The 26,556-nt window shown below is 36.7% G+C and overlaps 1 protein-coding gene across 1 annotated transcript; it reads left to right on the top strand.

Moving 5' to 3' along the window:
- The first annotated feature begins 24,921 nt into the window (after positions 1-24,921).
- LOC149248167 (histone H4) lies at positions 24,922-25,255 on the top strand. Its single transcript, XM_089456013.1, has one exon. It carries the CDS (start codon positions 24,944-24,946, stop codon positions 25,253-25,255), a length of 312 nt encoding a protein of 103 aa, XP_089312139.1. The 5' UTR covers positions 24,922-24,943.
- The last annotated feature ends 1,301 nt before the right edge of the window (positions 25,256-26,556 follow it).

Genomic DNA, 26,556 nt, shown 5'->3' with positions numbered 1-26,556 from the left:
CATTACGTGGATGTTTAGGGTCCATGTCATGTTAAAAACTTTATCCAGATCATATGTTCAATTTTAGTAATGTAATTATTAAAGATAAATTTTATATTAAATTAATTTTATATAATATTTCAAGTAATATGTTAGAAAAAGAAAATTACATCATAATACAAAATTTTGTAAGTTTGGAAAACAATTTCTAACAATATTATTATAACTAATAGATAATTGTGTAGGTAATAACAAAAGATTTTTGTCCCTTTTAATGTGAGGGAATAGTGTTTGATATTGTCAAAGTTGTATTTTTTTTTGTGGGTATATGATTGGTTGAAATTATGAAAAGTTGTCAACAAAATTAATATGAAAACTGTTTTTTTTGTTGCTATGGATATTTATAAGAAATTTGAGGAATCAAAATTATTATGTTTGATATTTAATTGATATTTTATTTGTACATAAAAAAAATTGTGGAACCACACCTTTTTAAATGTAACTCCCATAGCATTGGTTTGAAAGAATATCAATTATTTAAATTCCATCTCATTAATGATAAGCCAATTACCCATTATAAAACATCACTTGAAAAAACAAAATGGTAAACTCCTATTAATATCGATGGGATAGCTTTAATTATTAAATACAAACAATGAATCTTTTTAATATTGATTAAAATAAAAAAGGAATTATGAATATACATTTCAATATGGAAGAAAGGGATTGATATGAAAAGGAACAATATTGTCATGAGATATATTAAGAGATTATACATAAATATTTAGGCACTTTTCTTGAGAGCATTGAGCACACAATAATTAATTTGGCCATCCATAATAAGAAACAATTTTCTAATAAAGTATTTACATGAAGTTATGGAAGAAAATTGAGGGATAATGTCCCCACAATTGAGGGTTACTACACTATACCTCTACATAATGAGCTTATGATACATTCCCCTTACACAATGATGTTGTAAAGGGACAAATGAGCATAGCACCAACACAATAGCAAGATTATGTGACATGAATTAGTAATGAAATGAAGGTGTTTATTGAGATGCATATGCTACTTTTCAAAGGTGGAAGCCAACTAGAACATAATGGGTTATTTAAATTTTTAATAGAAAATGTTAAAAAAACAAAAACATTGTATTACTGGCTTAGAAGAAAATGTCATTCATGTTAATAGCATCATATGGGTATGGACACTTACAATATGATGGAGAGGAGAGAAAATGAAATTAAATGAGGGGCCTTATAGAAATTAAGGAAAACAAGAATAAATTCAACATAATGTTGAGAGTGGGAATGATGTCGATTAATGAGACTATATTCAAATGACATTGGCTTAACTATTCATTGAATATTATGACTTTATATCACAATCATTGTTTTCTTTCTTTATATTTTCTTGAATTTATTTAATATTGATAAATTTAGAAATGGGTATCATAATGATATTATTCATGCACATACAAAAATAATATGTTGACAAATATATAACAAATTTTGAAATAGAACACACACACACACAGTAATATACCTCAAATTTACACCATTAAAAAGAATAAAAAAATTCCTATGCAATTTTTCATTTTTACTTGTTTCCTTATGATGTTGAAAAACAATCATATGCTTCTCTGTCACATATGTAATTAAGTGTATCATATTCTGGTTTGTTCCGACATCACAGTTTTTACTTTATGTTCATTGCATTTTTTCAGTTAAGTATGAATCAAAATTGAGACTAACCTCACCTTTACTTTGGTAGTGTCAATAGGCATTTATTGGGGAAGAGAAGTAACATTTGATAACGTTAAGGAGGCTTATTATAATCAAGCCATCCTATGTTACTATTTGATCCCTTGGATATATAAGAAAGAAGTGGTTTTACAACACATTTGCTACCACAAACTTGCATATGTAACATATGCACCCTACCAATGCTAACACTTTTGATACCATGATCTAGCTTATGTAAAATATATATCTTACCCATGTGTTACCCTTTAAATGAGGAGTTAAAGTGCCCCATCTATACCATGGTGTGCCATGTGATTTTATGGTTACGTGGCTTTGCTTCATTGTGACATCCCATTCGGTAATGTGATGTGTCAGAGAGAGATGGTCGATATCAAAATTAGAGATCTGATGTTGAGAATGCTTCAACAATAAGTTAGAGTTACTACAACCCCTCCTTTTTCTCCTCCATCATTTGCATTGTTGGGGTTTTGTGGTTCTGCACTCTGCAATTTTATGAGGGTTTTTACTTCACTTGAGTTTCCAAACCCATTAGCGTTTTATACTAAGATTATACCTGAATGCTAGTTCTTTCCTCCCTGAAGTACATTATTTGATTGAAGATTAGTGTGGTTTGAAGCAACGGTGTAATCACCTACTAGTATAATGCTACAGGTAATGACCAAGATGGACTTTCCTTGGGTTGTCAAAAAGGTTTTTATCTTTAAGATTCCACTCTTAGAGTTTTAAGAGTTTGATAGATGACAAATTTTATACCACTCTCTGCAGGTCTAAGGGCATCAAAAGGGGATTTGGCCCTTCCTTTTAACATTTCAGGGTTCTTCCTGCTTTTGTTAATGAGATCCTTATCTCTTGCTACAAATTTCATTCAACAGAGTAGATATCAGAGATGTCAGTCTCATAGTGTTTAATTTCCATGATTTTGGGATCTAAGATAGAATCTTAAAATCTCTAATGCCACCAAACTGAGAATCTAAACAAATCTACTTTGCACAGTGGAATATAAATAGCAGTAAATCACACATGCACAAGTATAGACAACTTTTTACAAAATGTTGTACAAATATGCACAACAACCCAATATTCATTATATTAAACCAACTAAATAATACAACTGTCTAGGGCTCCAGTACGAGGGAAAATGGCCCGCAAATATCTGCAAGTACAATAATACAAGATACAATGACAATCTCACTACAATCTCAGCATATATGTCCTATCTCATCATGTCAGTCCTTCCCTTGCATTCTGCTCTCTAGTTGCCCCTTAGTCCATCAAGAACCAAGACATAGAGACTCCAAGAGGGCTTCCACCTATCACTGCTACAAGTCACTTCTACTACAATGAACACAGGCTCATCAATCTGCTCCTCATGGCTACCCAATACATGAGCTCCAATTTGCCAATCTAGCATTCGATTAGTCGATCAATGTACTCGAGAGTAGGCTCAACAAATCCACCCAACCTTTAGCTATCAAACTCTCTTTAGGAAAACTTGTCAAGGGCTAATTTGGGTCACCAACACGTTTCCCTCCACCAGTCCAAAGGAACCCAATACAATCACTATAGAATCTGCTCCTAGTTATGATTTATAATCATCGAAGACAACCCTAACACATGCCTCCCAAAAGCTGCAACAACTGTCCAATCATGGAAACCACCCAACTAGAAAAACTCAACACATACACATCATAATACATACCTTTGCATTCTTGATGGGCTAGAATGACACTGTTGTAGGTCTGGTATCTAGTTAGGGTTGTTAGCAAGTTGCTACAACATTTCTTTTCTTTTGCCAAACCTCCTTCAGAGTCGCGCCTTGGTTCCATTAGCTTGTTTTTCCTTGTTGCTATTGTTCTTGTCTATTTAATAGCCCCCAAACATCACACACAACTTTATTATTTGACCCGCGGCCTAATCCTTCTTGGTGCATGGACTATGGCCTAAGGAACAACCTCAAGTATGCTTCCAATACCACACCGATCACTCCACAAAATTTCTCAGGGAATGTTGTTGCCTCTATTCTATAATTCAGACCTGAAATCAACACAAAATACCTCGCAAATAACCTCAGACTGACCTCACACCATGTGGCTTCCTTCTTGTAGCAATGCAACCTTCAAACAAACTTTAATTTACTCGTCCTCCTCCTTAGAAAATCTTGGTTGCCTCAGATGTGTAACAAAGAGTGATTTGCACATTTCAATGTATTAAAATGAATCCTCTCACCTTATATTTATATCCATACAAGGGATCCATGAATAGACATGTCTTTTGGCACATTCATACCAAGCCTACATGATTTATGTGCCAAAAACCCATCATCAACCTTCAAAAATTCATCACTCATTGTAGACAACTTGGAATTCGACAATTATCATTGCATTTGATTCTCCTCAATGCCCTTTATCATTTTCATCCATCACATGTCCAAAATGATCGATGGTTTTGGCCCAAACATCAACAAGTGTGAAACCCCAAGCTTGGGTTCCAAGCCCACAAATGAATTTGTGGTGCTCCAACCTCCAAACCTGGAACCCTAGGGCTTGGAGTGCTTCCAATCCACTAAAAAATAAACACTCCCTTTTAGCAAGGGATGTACTTCCAAGACTATGAAGTAACTCATCATCGTCATCACTACTCGCAACAATCGCCCAACTGCTGGCGCCCACAATTGTAACAATCCCTGTAATGGGAACTAAGCCTCTCTTCGAAGTGTCGTTGTCACTAGAAGCATCCTTCTTCTTCTTCTTCTTCTCCCGCAATGTCTTCCACTCTCTCCATGATTCCTTCTTGGAAGTTATAGGAGCACCCTTGCTCCCCACTAACCACATTCTCTTCTTGGGTTGCAAAGTCTCCCTCTAAATTTGCAAGCTCTCTCTAAATCTTGACTCTCCTTGAGTCTTTGGAACCTAGACCTTCTTTTATGGAACCTGTACTTTCCCTTCTGAAGCCTGCACCTGAACCTGCTTCTCTGGAACCTGCACCTCATCCACCTGCTTCTTCTTCCGATGATCCATAAGCATGCCCATCAGCATGTATAGACCATGCTCTCTAACTCCAAGAACAATACCTATGGATTTAGGGCCTCTAGGTCTGAGTCTTGCCTTCCCATCTTGGAACAAGACCTCAAACCCCTTATTCTCAATCATCAAGACAAATATCATGCTATATCTGAGTCCTGGTACTAACAGTACATGCTGGAACCAAATCACCCATCTTATTTCCATCATGAATGGCATAAATCCTGATCCTTGGATCTCTTTCTGACTCTTGTCACCCACCACCATGTGCCACTTCGAGTCCCATTTAGCTAGAGTCTTGAAAACCTCCTCTGACCCAATCATATGTTTTGATTCAGCATTGTCCATGTACCATCCATCCTCATCGATAGTACCCTGCAACAAATGAGAGATCAGAGCAAAGTTTTCCTCCTCCAACATTCGAGTGAGAGCATATATCTCAATAGAGGTGGAAACCCTGACAACCTTCTTCCCTTTCTTCTTCTCATCATCTCTCATCTTCTTCTTCATAGGAAATCTCGACAAAAAATTATCCATATTTCCACAGTTGAAACACTTGACTTTACTCAAGTCCTTCTTCTACTTACCCTTCATTTATGCTTTAAGTGCCATGTCATCATCGAAAGACTTCTTCTTTGGATGAATATCTTCATCTTGCAACTCTTCCTGACTGAAGTCGTCCCACAGCATATTCCATTCTGGTAACTTCTCTCTGGAAATAATCCCCTTTATGAAGGGCTTCCATTCCTCGGTGAATCATTTTAAAGAAATCCTCACCATATCAGAATCTAAAATAGTCATACCGATGGAAGCAAGCTCATCTTTGACCTGAGACAATCTCGTCAGAGACAAACTCACTCATTCACCCTATATCATCTTGGTGGAATTAAAATTATCCTCCAATGCCAGTACCCGGTTCTCGTTCTTATTCTGGAACAACTTCTGAAGAGCCATCCACATCTCATGTGCAATTTTCTTCCTAGAAAAATGAGGTATTAGGGGATCCCCCACACCATCTAAGATGATCAATCTCACCATTGTATCTAAATCCTTGTACACTTCCAGCTCCTTTGGGCCAGTTGACTTCTTGATGGATTTCTCGGTGAACTCCTAGATCTTCTTGACCTACAAGACCAACTTTATCCTTTCCTTCCATGGACTATAGTTGGACAGCCCCTGCAACCTATACTCATACCAGAGACTAGCCTGCAACTTCGACATTGTAGTGATCCCTTCACCTACAATGTGACCAAATCCCTCTTAAGTTGTACTTCACTGTAAACACTCTGATTCACTTTCTTCAAACGTAGCTCAGACACACTCTAATACCATGTTGAATTTCCATGATATTGGGATCTAGGATAGAATTTTAAAATATCTGATGCTACCAAACCAATAATCTCAACAAATATACTTTGCATAATGGAATATAAATAGCAGTAAATCACACATGCACAAGTATAGATAACTTTTTACAAAAGGTTGTACAAATATGTACAACAACACAATCTTTGTTATATTAAACCAACTGAATAATACAACTGTCTAGGGCTCCCATATGAGGGATAATGGTCCTCAAATATACACAAGTACAAGAATACAAGATACAATGACAATCTCACTACAATCTCAGCATATATGTCATATCTCGTCATGTCGATCCTTCCCTTCCATTCTTCTCTCTAGTTTCCCCTTAGTTCATCAAGAACCAATATATAGAGACTCTAGGAGGGCTGCCACCTATCACTGTTGCAAGTCACTTTAGCTACAATGAACACAGGCTCATTAATCCGCTCCTCTCGACTGGCTAATACTTGAACTACAATATGCCAATCCAACAGTCCACTAGTCCATCAATGTACTGCACATTAGGCTCAACAAATCCATGCAACCTTCACTTGTCAAACTCCCTTTAGGAAAAAATTTCAAGGGCTACACTGGGTCACCAACTAGTCCAGATGCAACCAATCCAATCACTATAGAATTTTCTCCTAGTTATGATTTCTAATCATCCATGTTATGAAACCAGCTCACAAAAAGATAGAAAAGATAGATCAACGCCTTAGAATTTAGCCTCTTAGAGGGGGAAACCTCCTTTACATTACACAAAGGAACAATTCTTGGATGATACAAATGACTAAACCTCCCTTCTATATATATGAGTCTAAGGGATCACAATATAATCAAGCCGACATAATAGTAATAACATAAGGGCACAACAATAACAATATTGGGTTTCTATGGGGCACACTAATAACAATATGGGGACAATGGGGGCACAATAATAACAATAAGGGCTACAATGACAATAGTAATGGGGGAATCACTAGTATTATAGGGACCTGACATGCCCCTCTCCTTCTGAAAAGTGTTGTCCTCAACACTTGAGTAGTTTTTGATGCTTCTGTATAAAATTCTCATCCTCCCATGTGGACTCTTCAGTGGATAAGTTCTTCCACTTGATGAGATACTCCGAAATTGATCGATTTCATAGCTGTTGAGTTCTTGCTTCTGTGACAGCTTCCGATTCCAATATGATTTTTCCTTCCTTGTCAAGTTCTGGCAAGATTGTTTAAATTGGGAGCTTGTCACCTATAACCTTCTTTAAACATGAAACATGGAAAACTGGGTGGAGTTGGGAAGTTGCAGGAAGCTCCAATTTGTATGCCATAGTACCAATCTTTTGCAACACCTTGTACGAACCATAATACTTTGGTGATAATTTATTATCCTTCTTAGCTTGCTTGAGGGACATTTGTTTATATGATTGTAGCCGTAGGAATACCCAGTCACCTACCTCAAAACTTCTTTTGCTGCAATGTTGATCTGCCTGTTGTTTCATTCTATTCTGCACCAACGTGGGGTTATCCTTTAAGAGTTGGAGAACTTGTTGTTGATGCTCGATGTGATGTTCCACTGCTTGAACCTTAGAATTTTCTCTTAAATATGATGTGATGGATGGTGGATGATATCCATAAAGTGCCATAAATGGGGTCATTTTTGCTGCAGTATGGAAGGAAGTGTTATACCACCATTCAGCCAGAGGCAACCATTTGACCCATTGTGTCTGTTTATCAGATACAAAGAAATGAAGATATCCTTCCAAACATTTGTTTACTATCTCAGTTTTCCCATTAGATTGAGGATGATAAGATGAGCTATGAGCTAACTGAGTACGGAGACAAGAAAATAATTTTGTCCAAAAATTTCCAGTGAAAATGGGATCTTTGTCGCTTACTATAATCTTTGGGTTTCCATGTAGCTTTTGAATTGTTTCCATAAATGCAATAGAAAATGTATTGGATTTAGATGGATGTGATAATGCATAAAAGTGTGCATAATTGGTAAGTCTTTCAACTACCACCATGATGACACTCTTTCCTTCAGACTTTGGTAAACCTGTGATAAAATCCATTGAAACCTCCTCCCAACATTGGCTTGGAATTGATAAAGGTTGTAATAGACCTCGGGTATTAATTGTTTCCACTTTATTTTGTTGGCAAGCCAAACATTCCGCCACAAACTTTTGAATATCTGATTTAAGGCCATCGCAAAAAAAATCCTTCTTAAACCTGTGGTAAGTTTTTAAAAATCTTGAGCGCCCTCTTAAGGGAGAAGTGTGCAATTCCATAAGAATCTTTTGTTTGAGTTGGGAATTCTTACATAGGTATAAGCGACCTTTGTACCATAACGAATCATTTTTCTAGCTAAATGTATCAGATGTATTGGGATCTTGTTGTAACTTTTGAATGAGTGCACACACTTCTTCGTCATTATTCCATTTATCCCTTGCTTCGTTTATCCAATCTAGTTGGATAATAGAAATGGCGCACAACAATGCTTCCACATCCTCATCCTTTCTTGAGAGTGCATCTACCACAACATTTTGCTTCCCTTTTTTGTAGATGATTTCAAAGTCCTAACCCAACATCTTTGTGACCCATTTTTGTTGCTCTTCAGAGGATAATCTTTGTTCTAAAAAGTATTTAGGACTACCATGATCTGTTTTTACCTTGAAGTGTCTTCCCATTAGGTAGGGTCACCATTTCTTAAGTGCATGTAGTATTGCCAACATTTCCTTCTCATAAATAGCTTTGTGTAAATACTTTCCTTTGGTCAGACGACTTTCGAAAGCAATGGGTCTTTCATCATGCATTAAAACAACACCAATTCCATTTCCTAAAGCATCACATTCCACAATAAATGTTTTTGTGAAGTCCAGCGTAGCTACGACCAATGCTTAGCACATTGCCTCTTTAAGATGTTCGAAGTCCTTTGTTGCTTCTGGAGTCCATGAACATGCATCATTTTTCAATAATGTTGTTAGAAGTGTTGCTATTCTCCCATAATTCTTAACAAACTTGCGATAATACACTGTCAACCTGAGAAATCCTCGTAGATGCCTTATGGATGTGGGGATTTTCCATTCCTTAATGGCTTTAGTTTTGCTAGGGTCTACCTTAACACCTTCATGGGATACAATATGACCCAGATATTCCACCTCTTGTACCCCAAAGAAACATTTGGAGCTTTTTACATATAATTATTTCTCCTCCAATAGTTTGAGCACCCTGTCAACATGTTGAACATGATCCTTCCAAGGCTTGCTGTAGATTAGTATATCATCAAAAAATACTAAGACAATTTTTCTAAGGAAGGGTTTGAAAATGGAATTCATCAAACCTTGAAATGTAGAAGGTGCATTGGTAAGGCCAAAAGGCATGAACAAAAATTCATAATGACCCTCATGAGTTCTAAATGCTATTTTCGGAATGTCTTCAATCTTCATTCTAATTTGGTGATATCCTGAACGAAGATCCAACTTGGTGAAGTAACTTGATCCATGCAGTCCATCCAATAATTCATCAATGATAGGAATGGGAAATTTATCTTTAATAGTGAGCTTGTTGAGATCCCTATAATCTGGACACGTGCACCATGATCGATCCTTCTTGTGCATCAATACTACTGGAGTAGAGAAAGAACTTTATCTAGGTTGAATTATATGAGCCTCTAGCATTTCTGCAACCATTCGTTCAATTTCACTCTTTTGGGCATAGGGATATTTGTACGGCCTGATGTTTGGAGGAACACTTCCTGGAATCAAATGAATAGCATGATCATGATCATGAATAGGTGGGAGGCCTTTGGGAGTCTGAAATACCTTGGAATGATTGTCTAAGACTTTTTGGAGATTTGGAGAAATAGATGATTTCGATGTGGGAACCTCTAGCGAACATAATTGTGAAATTACACCTCGTTGTTCCTTCTTTAGAAGCTTTGTCACACCATTAGAGCTGATTATCTTTCCCGATTTCCCTACAATACCCCTTAATTCAACTTCCTTTCCTTCCGCACAAAATTTCATGAAATGTTCTTGAAAATTAAAAGCTATTGTACCCAAGGATTGTATCCATTGGACTCCTAGTACAACATCAACACCACCCATTGGAATGGAAAGCATTGGATTATTCAATACATATTGTCCCATGGGTGGCTTGATATTATGGCACTTTCTAGAGCAAATTATGGTTCCTCCACTTGCAACCATCACTTGACACTCTGGTGCTGGATATAGGAAGCAATTCAATTCCTTGGCTATCTTACATTGAATAAAACTATGGGTACTTCCCGAATCAATCAACACTATTACCTTTTTCTTCTTGATATGTCCTTCTATATTGATAGTTTGAGGAGTGGTAATTCCAACCAATGCATTACAAGATATGGTCGGATTCATTTCTTCTTTAGCTAGGGTTTTTTCCTAGAGTATATCCTCTTCTTTTGACATTTCTTGTTCCTTTTCTTCCTCTTCTTCACAATCTACGTAGAATAATTTCTTCTTAGCACGCTTATGACCTTTGGTGTATTTGCTATCAGAACTGTAACAAAGCCCTTTTGCTCTTTTTTCTTCCAATTGTTGTGGTATCAACCTTGTAGGTTGTGGAAGGCTAGGAGCAACAACACTTCCATCTTCATAGTTGTGAGTGGTAGGCTTCCTCGTTGCCATAATTTTTCTTTCCATTTTTCTTGCTAACCTGAATGCCTTCTCCAATGAATCAGGTTCCCAAAGGCAAACCTCATGTTCGATATTATCCTTTAAAGTCCCTATGAACACATCAATCCTATGCTCCTCTGGAATATTTTTTACCCTTATGTTCAATTTTTGGAAGTCCTCAATGTGCTCCATCATTGAACCCTTTTGTTTGAGATTTATCAATTGGCTAAAAAAGGTGTTTCTTTTTGTATCCTTATAATGTGCTGTCATTTCTTTCGTAAAAATTGCCCAAGTGACAATTTGTTTATGAGAGCAAAGCCATCGATACCATACAAACTTATTCGGTTCCAAATATAAAGTTGCAATACGTACCTTTTGTGTGTTTTGCACATTATGGAGATCGAAAAATTGCTCCATCTGTAGTATCCATGTTCCGGGATCCTTGCCATCGAACTTCCTCATATCTATTTTTAGAACATGGTGGGTCTTCAATCCAACATTAGAGTATATGAAATCATGATTAACATTTCTTTTTTTCTCATCATGAGTTTCCTTTAGTACCCTTTCACCATTAGTAACCATTTCTTGTAGTAACTTATTCAAATTTATATTTAATTCTTCCATCTTAGCATCCATGCCATTCATCTTAGCATCCATGCCATTCATCTTAGCTTCCATGCCATCCATCTTGGCTTCAATTACCTTTTTTGAGAGTGAAATTTGTTGTACTTGTTCTTGTAATTTTGATATATCATGTTGCATTTCTTTCTCTTCTTCACGAGTCATGCTAGAGCTTCCAGGTTGCTTACTAGGTGTTCCAATTTTCTTTCTTCGGGGCATCAATTAATGCTAATAATTCTTCACTATTCCCTTTGAATTCCTTCAAACTAATTTTTCAAACTAATCTTATGAAAAAATTTTAAAAAACTGCACACCTTGTTGTTTCACTTTGTAAGAGCTCAATATTTAATCTGTTGTATCTCTGTAACTGCAGACCTTGAATATCTAAAATCACATCTTGTAGTAGCCCTTTGAGTCCTCTTTCTAACCCCACAAGTCTGATCAATATTGGATTCTGCAAGGAAGAGTTATGCCAAATCTCCCACGATGACTTGATTATAGACTAGTTCAGTAGAGCGAACTTGTACAAAGTGTCACATGTCACTGTTTTGACCTTAGTATCTGAAATTGATCTACAGAATAATACATGTTGTCCTCTTTCTAAAACTTCTTATGAAATTTCAATCTGATGCTTAGAACCAAAGTTATGATGATTTTCCCAAGGTCACCTATTTTGAATGTAATTCGGGTGTCTGCAAAAACCCTCAATTCCTCATATCATATCTATGAAAATATAGAGATACAAGCTCTCAAATTCGGACCCAAAGTTTAGAATGATTTCAGCTAAATGGGTTTTTGTTTTAGCTTTTGAAACATCGTATAAAAAAAAGTTATAGCGAAAATTCCACGATGGCTTGTTTGGAGCAGTGAAACCCTAGAATCCAAAGCTCTTATACCAAATGTTATGAAACTAGCTCACAAAAAGATAGAAAAGATAGATCAACGCCTTAGAATTTAGCCTCTTCGAGGGGGAAAACTCCTTTACATTACACAAATGAACAATTCTTGGATGATACAAATTACTAAACCTCCCTTCTATATATAGGAGTCTAAGGGGTCACAATATAATTAAGCTGACATAATAGTAATAACATAAGGGCACAATAATAACAATAGTGGGTTTCTATGGGGCACACTAATAACAATATGGGGACAATAGGGGCACAATAATAACAATAAGGGCTACAATGACAATAGTAATGGGGGAATCACTAGTATTATAGGGACCTAACAATTCAAGACAACCCTAACACATGCCTCCCACAGGCTGCAACAACTATACAAACATGGACACCACCCAACTAAAAAAACTCAACACATACACATCATAATACATACCTTTGCATTCTCCATTGGCTGGAATGACACTGTTGTAGGTTTGGTACTCTAGTTAGGGTTGTTGGAAAGCTACTACAACACTTCTTTTATTTTCCTAAACCTCCTCCACAATCGCGGCTTAGTTCCATTAGCTTGTTGTTCCTTGTTGCTATTGTTTTGGGCTATTTAATAGCCACCAAACATCACACACAAATTTATGATTTGACCCACGACCTAATCCTTCTTGCTATCTGGAATGTGGCCTAAGAAATAACCTCAAATATACTTCTAATACCACACAGATCCCTCCACAAAATTTCCCAGGGAATGTGGTTGCCTTTGTTCTATAATTCAAACCTAAAATCAACACAAACTACCTCATAGATAACCTCGGGCTTACCTCAGACCATGTGGCTTCCTTCCTATAGCAATGTGGCCATCAAACAAACTTTAATTTACTTATCCTCCTCCATAGAAAATCTTGGTTTCCTCAGATGTAAAACAATGAGTTATTTTCACATTTTGATGTATTAAAATGAATCCTCTCACCTTGTATTTATATCCATACAAGGGATCCATAAATTGACATGTCTTTTGGCACATTCTCACCAAGTTTACATGACTTATGTGCAAAAACCCCATCATCAACATTTAAAAATTGATAACTCATTGTAGACAACTTGGAATTTGACAATTATCATTACATTGGATTCTCCTCAATGCCCTTTATTATCTTCATCCATCAGATGTCCAAAATTCTCCATGGTTTTGGCCCAAAAATCGATGGGCACAAAACCCCAAGCTTGGGTTCCAAGACCACAAATGACTTTGTGGTGCTCCAACCTCCAAACCTCGAACCCTTGGGCTTGGAGTACTTCCCAAGCTACTAAAAGATAAACACTCCCTCTTAGTGAGGGAGGTAATTCCAAGACTAGGAAGTAACTCATCATCATCATCACTACTCACAGCACTCACCCAAATCCTAGCCCTCACAACTACAACAATCCTTGTACTATGAACTAAGCCTCTCTTAGAAGTGTCGATGTCACTAGAAGCATCCTTCTTCTTCTTCTTCTCCTGGAATGTCTTCCACTCTCTCCATGATTCCTTCTTGGAAGTTATAGGAGCACCCTTGCTCCCCACTGACCACGCGCTCTTCTTGGGTTGCAAAGTCTCCCTCTGAATCTGCAAGCTCCCTCTAAAACTCGACTCTCCCTAAGCCTTTGGAACATGGACCTTCTTTTCTGAAACCTGTACTTGCCCTTTTGAAGCCTGCACCTGCACCTGCTTCTCTAGAACTTGCACCTAATCCACCTGCTTCTTCTTCCGATGATCCATACATACCCATCAGCCTCTATAGACCATGCTCTCTAATGTCAAGCACAATCCCTATGGATCTAGAGCCTCTAGGTCTTAGTATTTCCTTCCCATCCTAGAACAAGACCCCAAACCCCTTATTCTTGATCATCAAGGCAGATATCATGCTATATCTGAGTCCTATTACTAACAATACATCTTGGACCCGCATCGCCCCTCCTGTTTCCATCCTGAATGACACAACTCCTGATCCTCGGATCTCTTTCTGATGCTTTTCACTCAACACGATGTGCAACTTCAACTCCCATTCAGTTAGAGTCTCAAAAACCTCATGTGACCTTGTAATATGTTTTGATGCACCACTGTCCATGTACCATCCATCGTAATCAATAGTACCCTTTGAGAAATGAGAGATCATAACAAGGTTCTCCTCCTCCAACCTTCTGGTGAGAGCATATATCTGAGTAGAGGTGGAAACACCGAAAACCTGCTTCCCTTTCTTCTTCTCGTCATCTCTCATCTTCTTCTTCATTGGACATCTCGATGAAAAATGACCCATCTCTCCACAGTTGAAACACTTGACTTTACTGAAGTGATTATTTTGTTTACCCTTCATTCATGCTGCAAGTGCCACTTCATCATCGAAATACTTCTTGTTTAGATGAAGATCCTCATCTCGCAACTCTTCCTTAATGAACTCGTCCCACAGCCTATTCCATTCTGGTAACTTCTCTCTGGCCACAATACCCTTGAAGAAGGGTTGTCATTCCTCGGTGAGTCCTTTCAAAGCAATCACCCCCATATCAGAATCTAAAATAGTCACACTGATGGAAGCAAGGTCATCTTTGATCTAAGACAATCTCTTCAGATACGAACTCACTCCTTCACCCTGTATCATCTTGTTGGAATTCAACTTATCCTCCAATACGAGTACCTAGTTCTCGTTCTCATTCTGGAACAAATTCTAAAGAGACATCCACATCTCATGTGCAGTGTTCTTCCTCGATAAATGAGGTATTAGGGGATCCTTCACACCATCTAGGATGATCATTCTTGCTATTGTATCTAAATCCTCACACACTTCCATATCCTTTGGGTTAGTTGGCTTCTTGATGGATTTCTCGGTGAACTCCCAGATCTTGTTGACCTGCAAGACCAACTTGATCCTTTTCTTCCATGGACTATAGTTGGAAAACCCCTCGACCTACAATGTAACCAACTCCCTCTTAAGTTGTACTTCGTTGTGCACACTTTGATTCACTATCTTCTAATGTAGCTCAGACACACTTTGATACCATGTTGAATTTCCATGATCTTGGGATCTAGGATAGAATATTAAAATGTCTGATGCTACCAAACCAAGAATCTCAACAAAGATACTTTGCAAAATAGAATATAAATAGCAGTAAATCACACATGCACAAGTATAGATAATTTTTTACAAAATGTTGTACAAATATGTACAACAACCCAATATTCGTTATATTAAACCAGCTGAATAAAACAACTATCTAGGGCTCCCATACAAGGGATAATGGCCCTGAAATATCCACAAGTACAAGAATACAAGATACAATGACAATCTCGCTACAATCTTACCATATATGTCATATCTCATCATGTCGGTCCTTCGCTTTCGTTCTCCTCTCTAGCTTCCCCTTATTCCATTAAGAATAAACACATAGAGACTCTAGGAGGGCTACCACATATCACTATTACAAGTCACTTCTGCTACATGGAACACAGGCTCATTAATCTGCTCCTCTAGGGTGGCCAATTCCTCAGCTTCAATATGCCAATCCAACAGTCCACTAGTTAGTCAATGTACTGCACATTAGTCTCAATAACTTCACCCAACCTTTAGCTGTCAAAATCCCTTTATGACATCTTATCAAGGGCTACTTTGGGTCACCAACATGTTCCCTCCACCAGTCCAAAGGCACCCAATCCAATCACTGTATAATCTGCTCCTAGTTAAGGTTTCTAATCATCAAAGATAACTTTAACACATGGCTCCCATAGGTTGGAACAATTGTCCAAACATGGACACCACCCAACTAGAAAATTCTCAACAACACTACAACAAAACCAGCGATTAGCGTCCCTTTTTACTTCTTTTTTTTCATCTAGAGCCCATTTTTGGTGCTATTTGCATCCATTTATCAAATATGGTGCAAAACTTGACACAAAATTTGCATCAAGTTTTGCACCAAATCTTACACCAAGTTTAGCACCAGGTATTGCAATAGGTTTTGTACCACGTTTTGCACCAAATTTTATGCCAAGTTTTGTGTCATCCTTTACACCAGGTTTTGTTCCAGGTTTTGCATCAAGTTTGGCAACTAATTTTGTTTGACATACTTTTGCATCCTCATTTGCATCCACTTTTTGCACCTACACTTGCATCAACTTTTGCATCCTTTTTTGCATCCTTTTTTAAATCATTTTTTGCATCCATTTTTTCATCCATTTGTGCATCCCTTTTGCACCAAGTTTTACATCGAGTTTTGTGTCTAGTTTTGCATATAAGTTTGCATCTACTTTTGTTGCATCCACTTTTCCATCTTGTTTGGCATCCATATTTACATCCTCTTTTGCATCTATTATTGTACCCACTATTGCATCTAATATTTTTGTGCCACAATTAGCGCCTAGTTTGGCACCTCCTTTTGCACCCACTTTTGATTATAATTTTGCATCCACGTTTGCATCCTCATTTGCGTCTAGGTTTTCATCAACTACTACATCTATTTTTGCATCCCTTTTTGTATCCAATTTTGGACCAGGATTTGCGTCGGGTTTTGTGTCTTGTTTTGCATCTACTTTTGCATCGACTTCTATTGCATCCACTTTTGCACACAATTTTGCATCCACTGTTGCACCCATTTTAAATTTCAATTTTTGCATCCCTTTTTACATCTTCATTTGCATCATACTTTGATTCTTTTTTTGCATCTATCATTACATCCACTTTTGTTATGCCACAATTTGCACCATGTTTTGCACTCACTGTTGTATCCACGTTTGCTTCCAATTTTGCATCCATGTTCACATCCTATTTTGCATCAAATATTGCATCTATTTTTGCATCCACTTTTGTGTCAGGTTTATGCATTGGGTTTTGCATCTCGTTTTGTATCTACTTTTGCATCTACTTACATTGTATCCATTTTTTGCATCCAATTTTGTTTTGCCTGTTGCATCAATGTTTGCTTCCACTTTTACATCCATTATTGCATCTTTTTTTGCATATTTTTTGTCTATTGTTACATCCACTTTTGTTGCACCATATCTTGCGCCTACCATTGCAACCACATTTGCTTCCACGTTTGCATCCCCTATTGCATCCACTTTTGTTTCATCCATTTTTGCATCTGCTTTTGTGTCCGTCGTTGCATCCACATTTGTTTCACCACAATTTGTGCCAAGTTTTACACCTACCATTGGACCCATGTTTGCTTCCACTTTTGCCTTCATGTTTGCATCCAAGTTTGCATTGACAACTGCATCTACTTTTGCATCCACTTTTGTGTCAAGTTTTTCATGTTGTTGTGCATCTACTTATGTTGTATCCACTTTTCATCCAATTTTACTTCTATTGTTGCCCCCATTTCTATGTTCGCTTTTGCATCCCTTTTCCAACACTCATCATATTTTCTGCATTGATGATATTCCTTATGGCATTGAAAATTATGAACAATTGATGACAATGTCAATAATATTGACAATGATGAAAATGAAGATGATGGCGATGACATGAATTGTGATTATGATGATAAAGACGATAGTGGTTACAATGACAATGATGATGATGGCAATGATTATGATGATGACGATGCTAATGACGTTGGCGAATCTTCCCAATTTTAGATGTTGTCATTGTCATAATCATAAGCATTATATTTGGTGTCATCATCATCATTTTCATCTAGGTCATCATCAAAAACAATAATGGCATGAATGATGATGATGATTACAACAATGTCGATAGAAATTACATTAATGACGATGATGGGGATGATAAAAATGACAATGACGATGATAATGGTGGTGATGATCATCATCATCGATCATCTCTCAAAAATAGAGTTGTTATTTCTCTTACGTATATCAATGTGTCCTAAACAACCCTTTTCTAGCAGTGATCACATTTTTTGGGTTGATGATATTTCTTACAACATCTACAATTATGAACAATTGCAAACAATGTCCATAATGATGATGATGATGGCATGAATGGTGATTATGATGATAATGTAATGATGGCAATAACAATGACAAGGATGATGGTGATGATGATGACAATGATTATGATAATGATAATGACCTTACAATCTTATGGATTCGTGAACAATTACTAGTTTCAATACCATCTTCTGGATACGTATTACTATCATACTTTTTAGATTTTCTGTCTCTCTTGAGGTATCTTACTATAATGGTGTTGTCAACACTAGAAAGATATCTTGTTGTAATGGTGGTTCTAATGTTAGCACTAGCAAAGTTTTTGTTAAATTTTGGTTAAAAAAAACCAATTTATGCAATTATTTTGACAATCTATGTAAAAATGTAAATAACAGCCAATTATTTTGACTGTAGTCCCGTTGATTATCATGAATTCACCAGTCTGAAGACCATCTTCTACATACATATTATTATTAAACTTTTTGCATTATATCCCTCTTATATCTTGTTGTAATGGCAGTATTAGCACTAGAAAATATCTTGTTGTAATGGTGATGTTAGTATTAGCACCAAAAAAATCACTAAATTTTGGTAAAAAAAAGTTTATCATTTATTTATTTTTAATTTGGGAAATTTTTGTTTTTATATTTTTTGTTTTTAATTCTATTTTTATGCAGTAATATTTTTTTTGGTTGAATTTTGGTAGTAACTAGTTTTTGGTCTAATCATATGTATTAACCATGTTCTTTATGCTACAAGTCTAATTGTTGGGACAAAATTGCTCTTTCAAATAAGTTGCAAAAAGCATATAAATGGCACACTCCATCCATTGCAAGTCCTAACCTAATACTGCGAGGTTCATCCTTGAATTTTCTTGGCCATTTTTCCTCTATATGTTTCATTGCTTTGGAGTCCATAGGAATTCGCATGAATCCATCTTTACTCCTATTCTTTGCATGCCAATCCATCAATTGTGCAAGAGATTTACAACGAAACATCCGTTGTAGTCTAGGAATAATTGGCATGTGTCGTAAAACCTTATTTGGAACTGTAGAACCTTGTACATCCGTACGATATCTTTTCTCTTTGCAAACAGGGCATTCTTCATTGTCTTTATATTCATCTCTATATAAGATGCAATCATTTTTACATGCATGAATTTGGTTATATTCAATCCCCAACTTGACTAACAATTGACGCGCTTCTCTACAAGTTGATGGCAACACATTATCTTTAGGGAATATTTTATCCTTTAGAGCCCTGCAAGTTTTTTTTTCAAACCTACATGTTAGAAATGTCATTTATAACGTTGTTTATATACCATAATGTAAAATCCACCTCAAATTAAATTAAATGAAGTTAGTACTTATATTCTAATTGAGGACACAAATTGACAGTGCAAAACTAGAAAAATAATTCAAATAATTACTAGAGTAAGGTAGTGAAGCTCTTGTCTGACCAACCAAATAATGACTTGATTTCCAATAATATTAATGTGCATGAAAGCTTGGATATTCTACTTGCACCCGATTTGAACACCACTGTCTTTGCTGCTTGCTTAATTGATGCATTGATGTTGATATCATCATAATTATGTTGGCGGTAGTTTCCCTCTATATCAGCATCATCATTATTATGCATAGGATCATCACCCTCATCATTGTTTCCATACCCAAAGAAACTTGTGAGCATTTCGTTCAATCCTTCTTCATGCATTACATTTTCATCGACATCTCTACTCTGAGTAGTGGATGGCATGTCATCAATGTATGCTAATTTCATCAATTCCTCAAAATTTTCACGTGGTAGTGCTCTCTTCAATGCTTCTCTTCTTCTCCTAGTATGGTTTAAAGGATGAATTGGATCATCTCGTTGAATTCTTAATGGTCTAGTTGGATCTTGATCATTAATAGGTGTATCATCAACATCGTTTACCTATAATTAAATGCAACCATTATTTAATGTTAGATAGCAATTACTATATAGAACATGGATCCATTTCAAAGATATACGCAATAAATTACTCAACAAAACAACATTATACATATATACAATAAATTAAAAATATTATGTTATCCTAGGGCAGAGGAATTGTAGACATTCTGTTAGCTAGCCACTTCTAACAGAAGAAATTTGTGATTATCTGAGACAGTTATTGTATCCTTTAACATTGGAAAATACCTTGGAACCTTTTGCCTCCCATTAGACATAGTTACTGGTTGGTTCTTTAGGCTTTATCTCTAGAAAATCTGTCACAACTGGCATCATATAGTGAAGGTCAAGCACCTGGGGAATGCAGTGAGGAGAAGCTTAGTCCTAAATGATGTTTAGCAAAGTCACATCTCACTAGTTAATGGTGAAGCTCAAGGAGATGAATTGAGTGATCCCAAAACTAGCGAAGGATTTCATGACTCTGTATATCAAAGAAAGGATCATTATGAACTTGCTTCAATGGCTGAAACTCAGGATGTTGAAGAAACTATATTTCAAAAGCAAAATGCTGGCTCTCCTGATGCAGTTTGCATGAAAGTGAGAAATCCTGAATAGGTAGATATGTCCAACGAACTTCAAGGAACATATGAGAACATTCAAGCTTCGGAGGATGAAGTGCATCAAGACAACTTTTCAGACAATGGAAATGAGTTTTATAACCTCAATGAGTTGTATGGTTCAACTCCTCAAAAGGAGGAAGATATAATTGAGCAGATCACCAAGAATGTTCAAATTCCCTTAACAGATGGTGATCAAGTAGAACGTGGATCTTACAATGTAGCTCTGGAAAAGAATGCAGTTGAAGATGAAGCATATCAAGAAAGCATTAGTATTGTTGATGGCATAACTGATGCAAGTCCAATTAAAAAAAATTGTTTGATATGGACAACCATGGAAAACATGAGGGATTCATTGCCCCTGACAAAATTGAGGGAAAAGAGGATGACGAGGAAGAACAATCTATACAGAACGGAGCTGAAGAGACACAACCCAACTACTAATGATTTGCTGCAATAATTCTAGAACAAATTAAATGAGCGAAGCTTCCAGATAATAATGATATGTTCCCTTGTTCAGGTATAACTAATTCTATTCTTGAAACAGAAACAGACATTTCAATCGATTTTTTAGACTGCAAGAATGTGTTCTCTCATCAAGATATGTATGATTTTGTTCCAGATAAAAGATGGATTGTCTCAGTAATGATAGTACTGATGTGTTGTTCCCTCTGATGTAATGACTGGTTACAAATTTTGTAGGTTTTTTTACATGACTCTTGCCACAGGAAGTCTCTCGCTCTAAATCTTTATTGTTCTTAAGGGACCTTGTTATTGCTCTCAGTTACAGTCTCCCATCTCTTGTATACTACATTGTACACTGTTCATCCATTCATCAATGATCACATTGACATAGAGACATTGTTCCTCTGCGACATAGTAGGCTTCAATGCACATATGTGTCTCACTATCCTCTGTATATATATAGATGTGTCTTTGGCTCTACACAGTTCATATGGCTCACGATGTATAAGACTTTGTTCCTCTGCATTATGTATAAAATTAACACACAGGTTGACTAACACGTTCCTCTATAACAAAGTCAATTTGAATGAATCTACATTGCTTCTCTGCGACATATGTTGGCACTGATGCATAGTTAATATGGAATTGATACTCCATATATATGTAATCTAACCAATAGCATCAAATGGTATCATCTTATATGACCATGGAAATAACTCCTAATGAAGACTGTAATCTTACAGAGACCAGCATAAATAAACATGTTGAATTTAAGATCCATAAGGCACTGTTCAGTATTTTTTAAGTGACAAGACACCATTGTTGAGAATTCGATGTTTATATGTAATCTAACCAATAGCATCAAATGGCATCATCTTATATGACCATGGAAAGAACTCCTAATGAAGACTGTAATCTTACAGAGACCAGCATAAATAAACTCGTTGAATTTAAGATGCACAAGGCACTGTTGAGTTTCTTTTTAAGTGACATAGAGATCAGTGGTAAGATCGAGTCTGACACCAACGACGCATTTGTGAGAGGTTCCTAGCCATGTAGTGAAGAAAAACTCCTTACTACCTCATGTTGTATGCCCAAATCTGATGGCTTTCATACAAATCCATAAAGAAATCTAAGAAATTTTGCCATAGTGAAGGATATATATACACGCAGACACACATGTTGACTGGGAATGTGAAGAAGGCATGCCATTAATCAATGAGGAGAATGATCCATCGAAAGAAGCTGGAAAATTGAATCCGTCCTAAGAGTATAGAGGACCCCATAAGCACTGTGTGAACCCACAAACTGAGCACTACTTCCTCGCCAAAGGCATCTGCATTTTTGGAGAATCTCTTGACCCCCCATTTTTGTCTCTTAGAGCAAGAGGATTAATGGGTTTTCTTGTTTGATAAGACTTTTCACTTCTACAATCCTTTTTTAGTCTAATTCCTTATAGTTCTAGGAGATTATCTTCATTATTTACTATGAGATTTGACCCCCCATGAACAAGGGGAGGGCTGCTTCATTTTCAAGTTGTTTTTGTCCCTTTGGAGAAGGAAACATCCATTATTTGTTGAATCCCTAATTATATGTCCTTGTCTACTCAATCCTTCATCAAATATTTGTTTGATTCCCTTCCAACTTTCTTAGAAACACAACTTTTTCCTTTCTCTTGTTCACATTCCTCTTCATATCTTTCATCCATAAAACTTGCTAGAAAGGGTCCCTCGTTTGTTTGCTAAGTTTTGGGAGAGATAAATACTTCTTCCTCTTCTGATTCAAGTTCTTCCTCATTTCATTCCTAGGTTGGAATATTGTCTAATAGTGGCATCTCCTCATTTTCTTTTCCATGGTTTTTTTTTAATGAATTCATATAAGTTATCTTGGATGATGACATCTTGAATTTATCCTTCTTTAACATGCTCTAGAGTCTCATATCGGTTACCAAGTTGGGATGGATTCTTACTTTTACTTGAGGAAGAATATTGAGCTCCTTTAGGGGAAATGGTCTTTTTGGGGGATTGGGGGGGGGGGGGGGGTGTGGGTGGCAGAATTTTATTCCCCCACTATTTTTCTCTTGGCCTCTAGCTGCTACATTTTGATCACTTTCTCTTCTTCTCTGGTTTTTGCCATTTATCTCCCCCTTTTTCCTAGTTCTGTTGCTCCTCAAATTGTTTACACTTCCTCACAAAATGCCCATATTCATGGTAGAGTTTGTTTTCACAAGGCAATAGGTCATAATCCATCTCTTGGATGAAGGGATAATTATCTAAGGATAAAAGAACAATGGAAGGAAAACCTTTATTGAGAGCCACTTCAACGCAAATTGAGCATAGGCAAGCATTCCTTTACATTGTTTAACTTGATATATATAGTCTCCCAACACATTCCCAATAGATTTGAAGGTTCCATTGTTCCAACAATGATGAGGGAGATAAAGAAACTTAACCCAATCTGAAACAATTGAGGGAACGCCATTCTATGAATTAAAGTTTGGAATCTAACGATCCAAGTATAAACCTTGAGTGCCCAAGAAGTATGGACAATTGTAGATTTCTTCTTGTTTCCGTTGCATTCATTCTTGTTTCCGGTGTCTACCTTCAGGCTTTGCGAGCAGGTGGTTCTATTTTCTGCACTGTCCGGTAATTGCCTTGCTTCATTTTCTGGTGGATGATCATTCTGTGCGAGAGACATATTATCGTTTTCAACGTTTCTTTCAACTTCATTATGAGGAATGGCTTCACTGCTACAACTGTATTCTTGGTTTGACTGCGAGCTGCTGCTAATATCGTTCTCCATCCATTTTGCTAGCGTGAAATCGAAGTTCTTGTTTCCGGTGTCTACCTTCAGGTTTTGCGAGCAGGTGGTTCTATTCTCTGCGCTGTCCGGTAATTGCCTTACTTCATTCTCTGGTGGATGATCGTGCTGCGCGAAAGACATATTCTGTTCCGCGTTCTCAACGTTTCTTTCAACTTCATTATGACAAGTGTTGGCGAGAATCGGGCGTGGAATGGAACTGTTTTGTTGGTTTGACAGCATGCTGTTGTTAATATCGTTCTCCCCCCATTTTGTTAGTGTGAAATCGTTGTTAATCTCAAGCGGATCTGGGTTGAAATCATCGCTGGATAAGTATGTTTTCAGATGGTTCAAATTTAAGGGGATGGCATCCGAGTTCATTTTATTATGCTTCATTTTCTGCATTGCATTGTGGACAGTTCCATTATGTCTGATCAGAGAATTGATAAACGCTATCTGTGCAGGTTTGATTCTTGCTGATGGTGCAAGCGGTGTAGGATCTGCGACGGGGATTACACCAGCATTCATCATTTTATCAGATTTTTCATTTCTGTATGTAGTGCGATTTTTCATTTTTAATTAGTAACCAGTATTAATTAGTAATAATTATAAGAAAGAAACTTTGCCCAGCAATCGGTCGTTGAGTTAGATTTTACCTTTCTTCATAATAAAGAAAGTCCGCCGAGCAATGGTGTCTTTTCATTGATCCTTGCCCTGGTTGGGTTGATCCACGTGTGGGTGTGTTTGTGACGTCGATGGGCTCTTGCGAATCTGACGGCTGAGATTCATTTGGCGCCAAAGTCATAGGAATTTGAATTTTCAGGTGGATGCGTGACCATAAAAGGGGTGAGCCGGAAGATTTCAAAGCATTACATTGAATTGAATCTGTTGTTGAAGAAGAGGTAAAGAAGAAAAGCAGGAAAGATGTCTGGTCGCGGAAAAGGAGGGAAGGGTTTGGGAAAGGGAGGAGCAAAGAGGCACCGTAAGGTGTTGAGGGATAACATTCAGGGTATCACAAAGCCTGCCATCAGACGGCTGGCTAGGAGAGGCGGAGTCAAGTGCATAAGTGGTCTCATCTATGAAGAGACGAGGGAAGTTCTCAAGATCTTTCTCGAGAATGTTATCAGGGATGCCGTCACCTACACTGAACACGCCCGGAGGAAGACAGTGACCGCCATGGATGTCGTTTACTCCTTGAAGAGGCAGGGCAGGACCCTCTACGGCTTTGGCGGTTGATTGAATCAATTCTTCAAATGGATTCATCAACTAAGTCTGTTGAATTTTAGTTGTTTTGATTAAAAATAATACTGATTTTATTAGTATCATGTTGCTATTTTATACATGTTTTGAAAATTGTTAATGACACATTGTTATTTTTTTGGATGGATGTTGTCAATTTTTTTTAAATTTCTTTACAAATGATTTTGAATTGTGATATCTGTTTTAATGATATTTAGAAACTATCATATATTTCACTATGAATCTATAAAGGGGGTCATATATGTAAAAAAAAATATACTCTATATAAGAAGTCAAATGCGGATGTAACCATGGATGCAAAATTGAAAGTAAAATTGGATGTTAAACTAGGAATTAATACAAAATGCAAACAATTGACATACAAAGTGTTTTAAATTAGAAGTGAAAAATTGTGCAATAGTTGACACAAAGAAGGGAACAAAACATGGCATACAAAAGGATATCAAATTGGGCAAAAACAAGGACACATAAATGGGCACCAAATTAGATGCAAAAAAAGACAACAACTAGATGTAAAATAAGATGCAAAGTTGAGCGTTAAAAAGAAGCAAAAAACGGTACAAATTAATATGCCAAATGATGATGCAAATAATGGTGTAAATTTGGGATGCAAACTTGGGCGCAAAAAAGGAAAAAAAAAGATGTAAGAAAAGACATAAAACAAGATGCAAAATGGGGCTGAAAAAAGGTGAAACCAAGGATGCCATATTGGATGTAAAAAATGATTCCTAATCAAATGCAAATTTAGGCTCAAACTTAGACACAAAATTATATGCAAATGTGGACACAAAATGAGGCAAAAAAAGATGCAAATTTGGATGGTGAAAACGATGTAAAACTAGACACCAAAAAAATGCAAAATTGGATGAAAAAGTGGGTGTAAATAATGGTGCAACATTGGACACAAGTAGACACAAAAAATGGTGCAAAAAGGGGCATAAAATAGCTTAAAATTGGATGCAAAACTTGGTGCAAAAACAAATACAAAAGTAGACGTAAAAAATGGCTCTAAATTGAATGTACCATTAGACACAAAATAAGATGCAAAGGTGGACACAACACATGACTCAACATAAGATGCAAATATAAATGCAAATTTGGATGCTCAAAATGATGTAACATTAGATGCAAGCGATGGTGTTAAAAATGATGCAAAATTGGATGAAACAAATGACGCAAAATATGGTGCAAAATGAGATGGGAAAAATGGAGACAAATCAAATGTAAATGTGGATGTAAAAAAGGGTCCAAAAAAAGATGCAAAAATGGGCACAAAA

Source organism: Pinus tabuliformis, chromosome 7 (genome assembly GCF_031772625.1).
Source record: "Pinus tabuliformis cultivar Carrire ecotype Pingquan chromosome 7, CPIR1, whole genome shotgun sequence".
Classification (NCBI taxonomy): Eukaryota; Viridiplantae; Streptophyta; class Pinopsida; order Pinales; family Pinaceae; genus Pinus; species Pinus tabuliformis.
The sequence above is the reverse complement of the archived record's forward strand: the minus strand, read 5'-3'. Positions and strand labels throughout refer to the sequence as shown.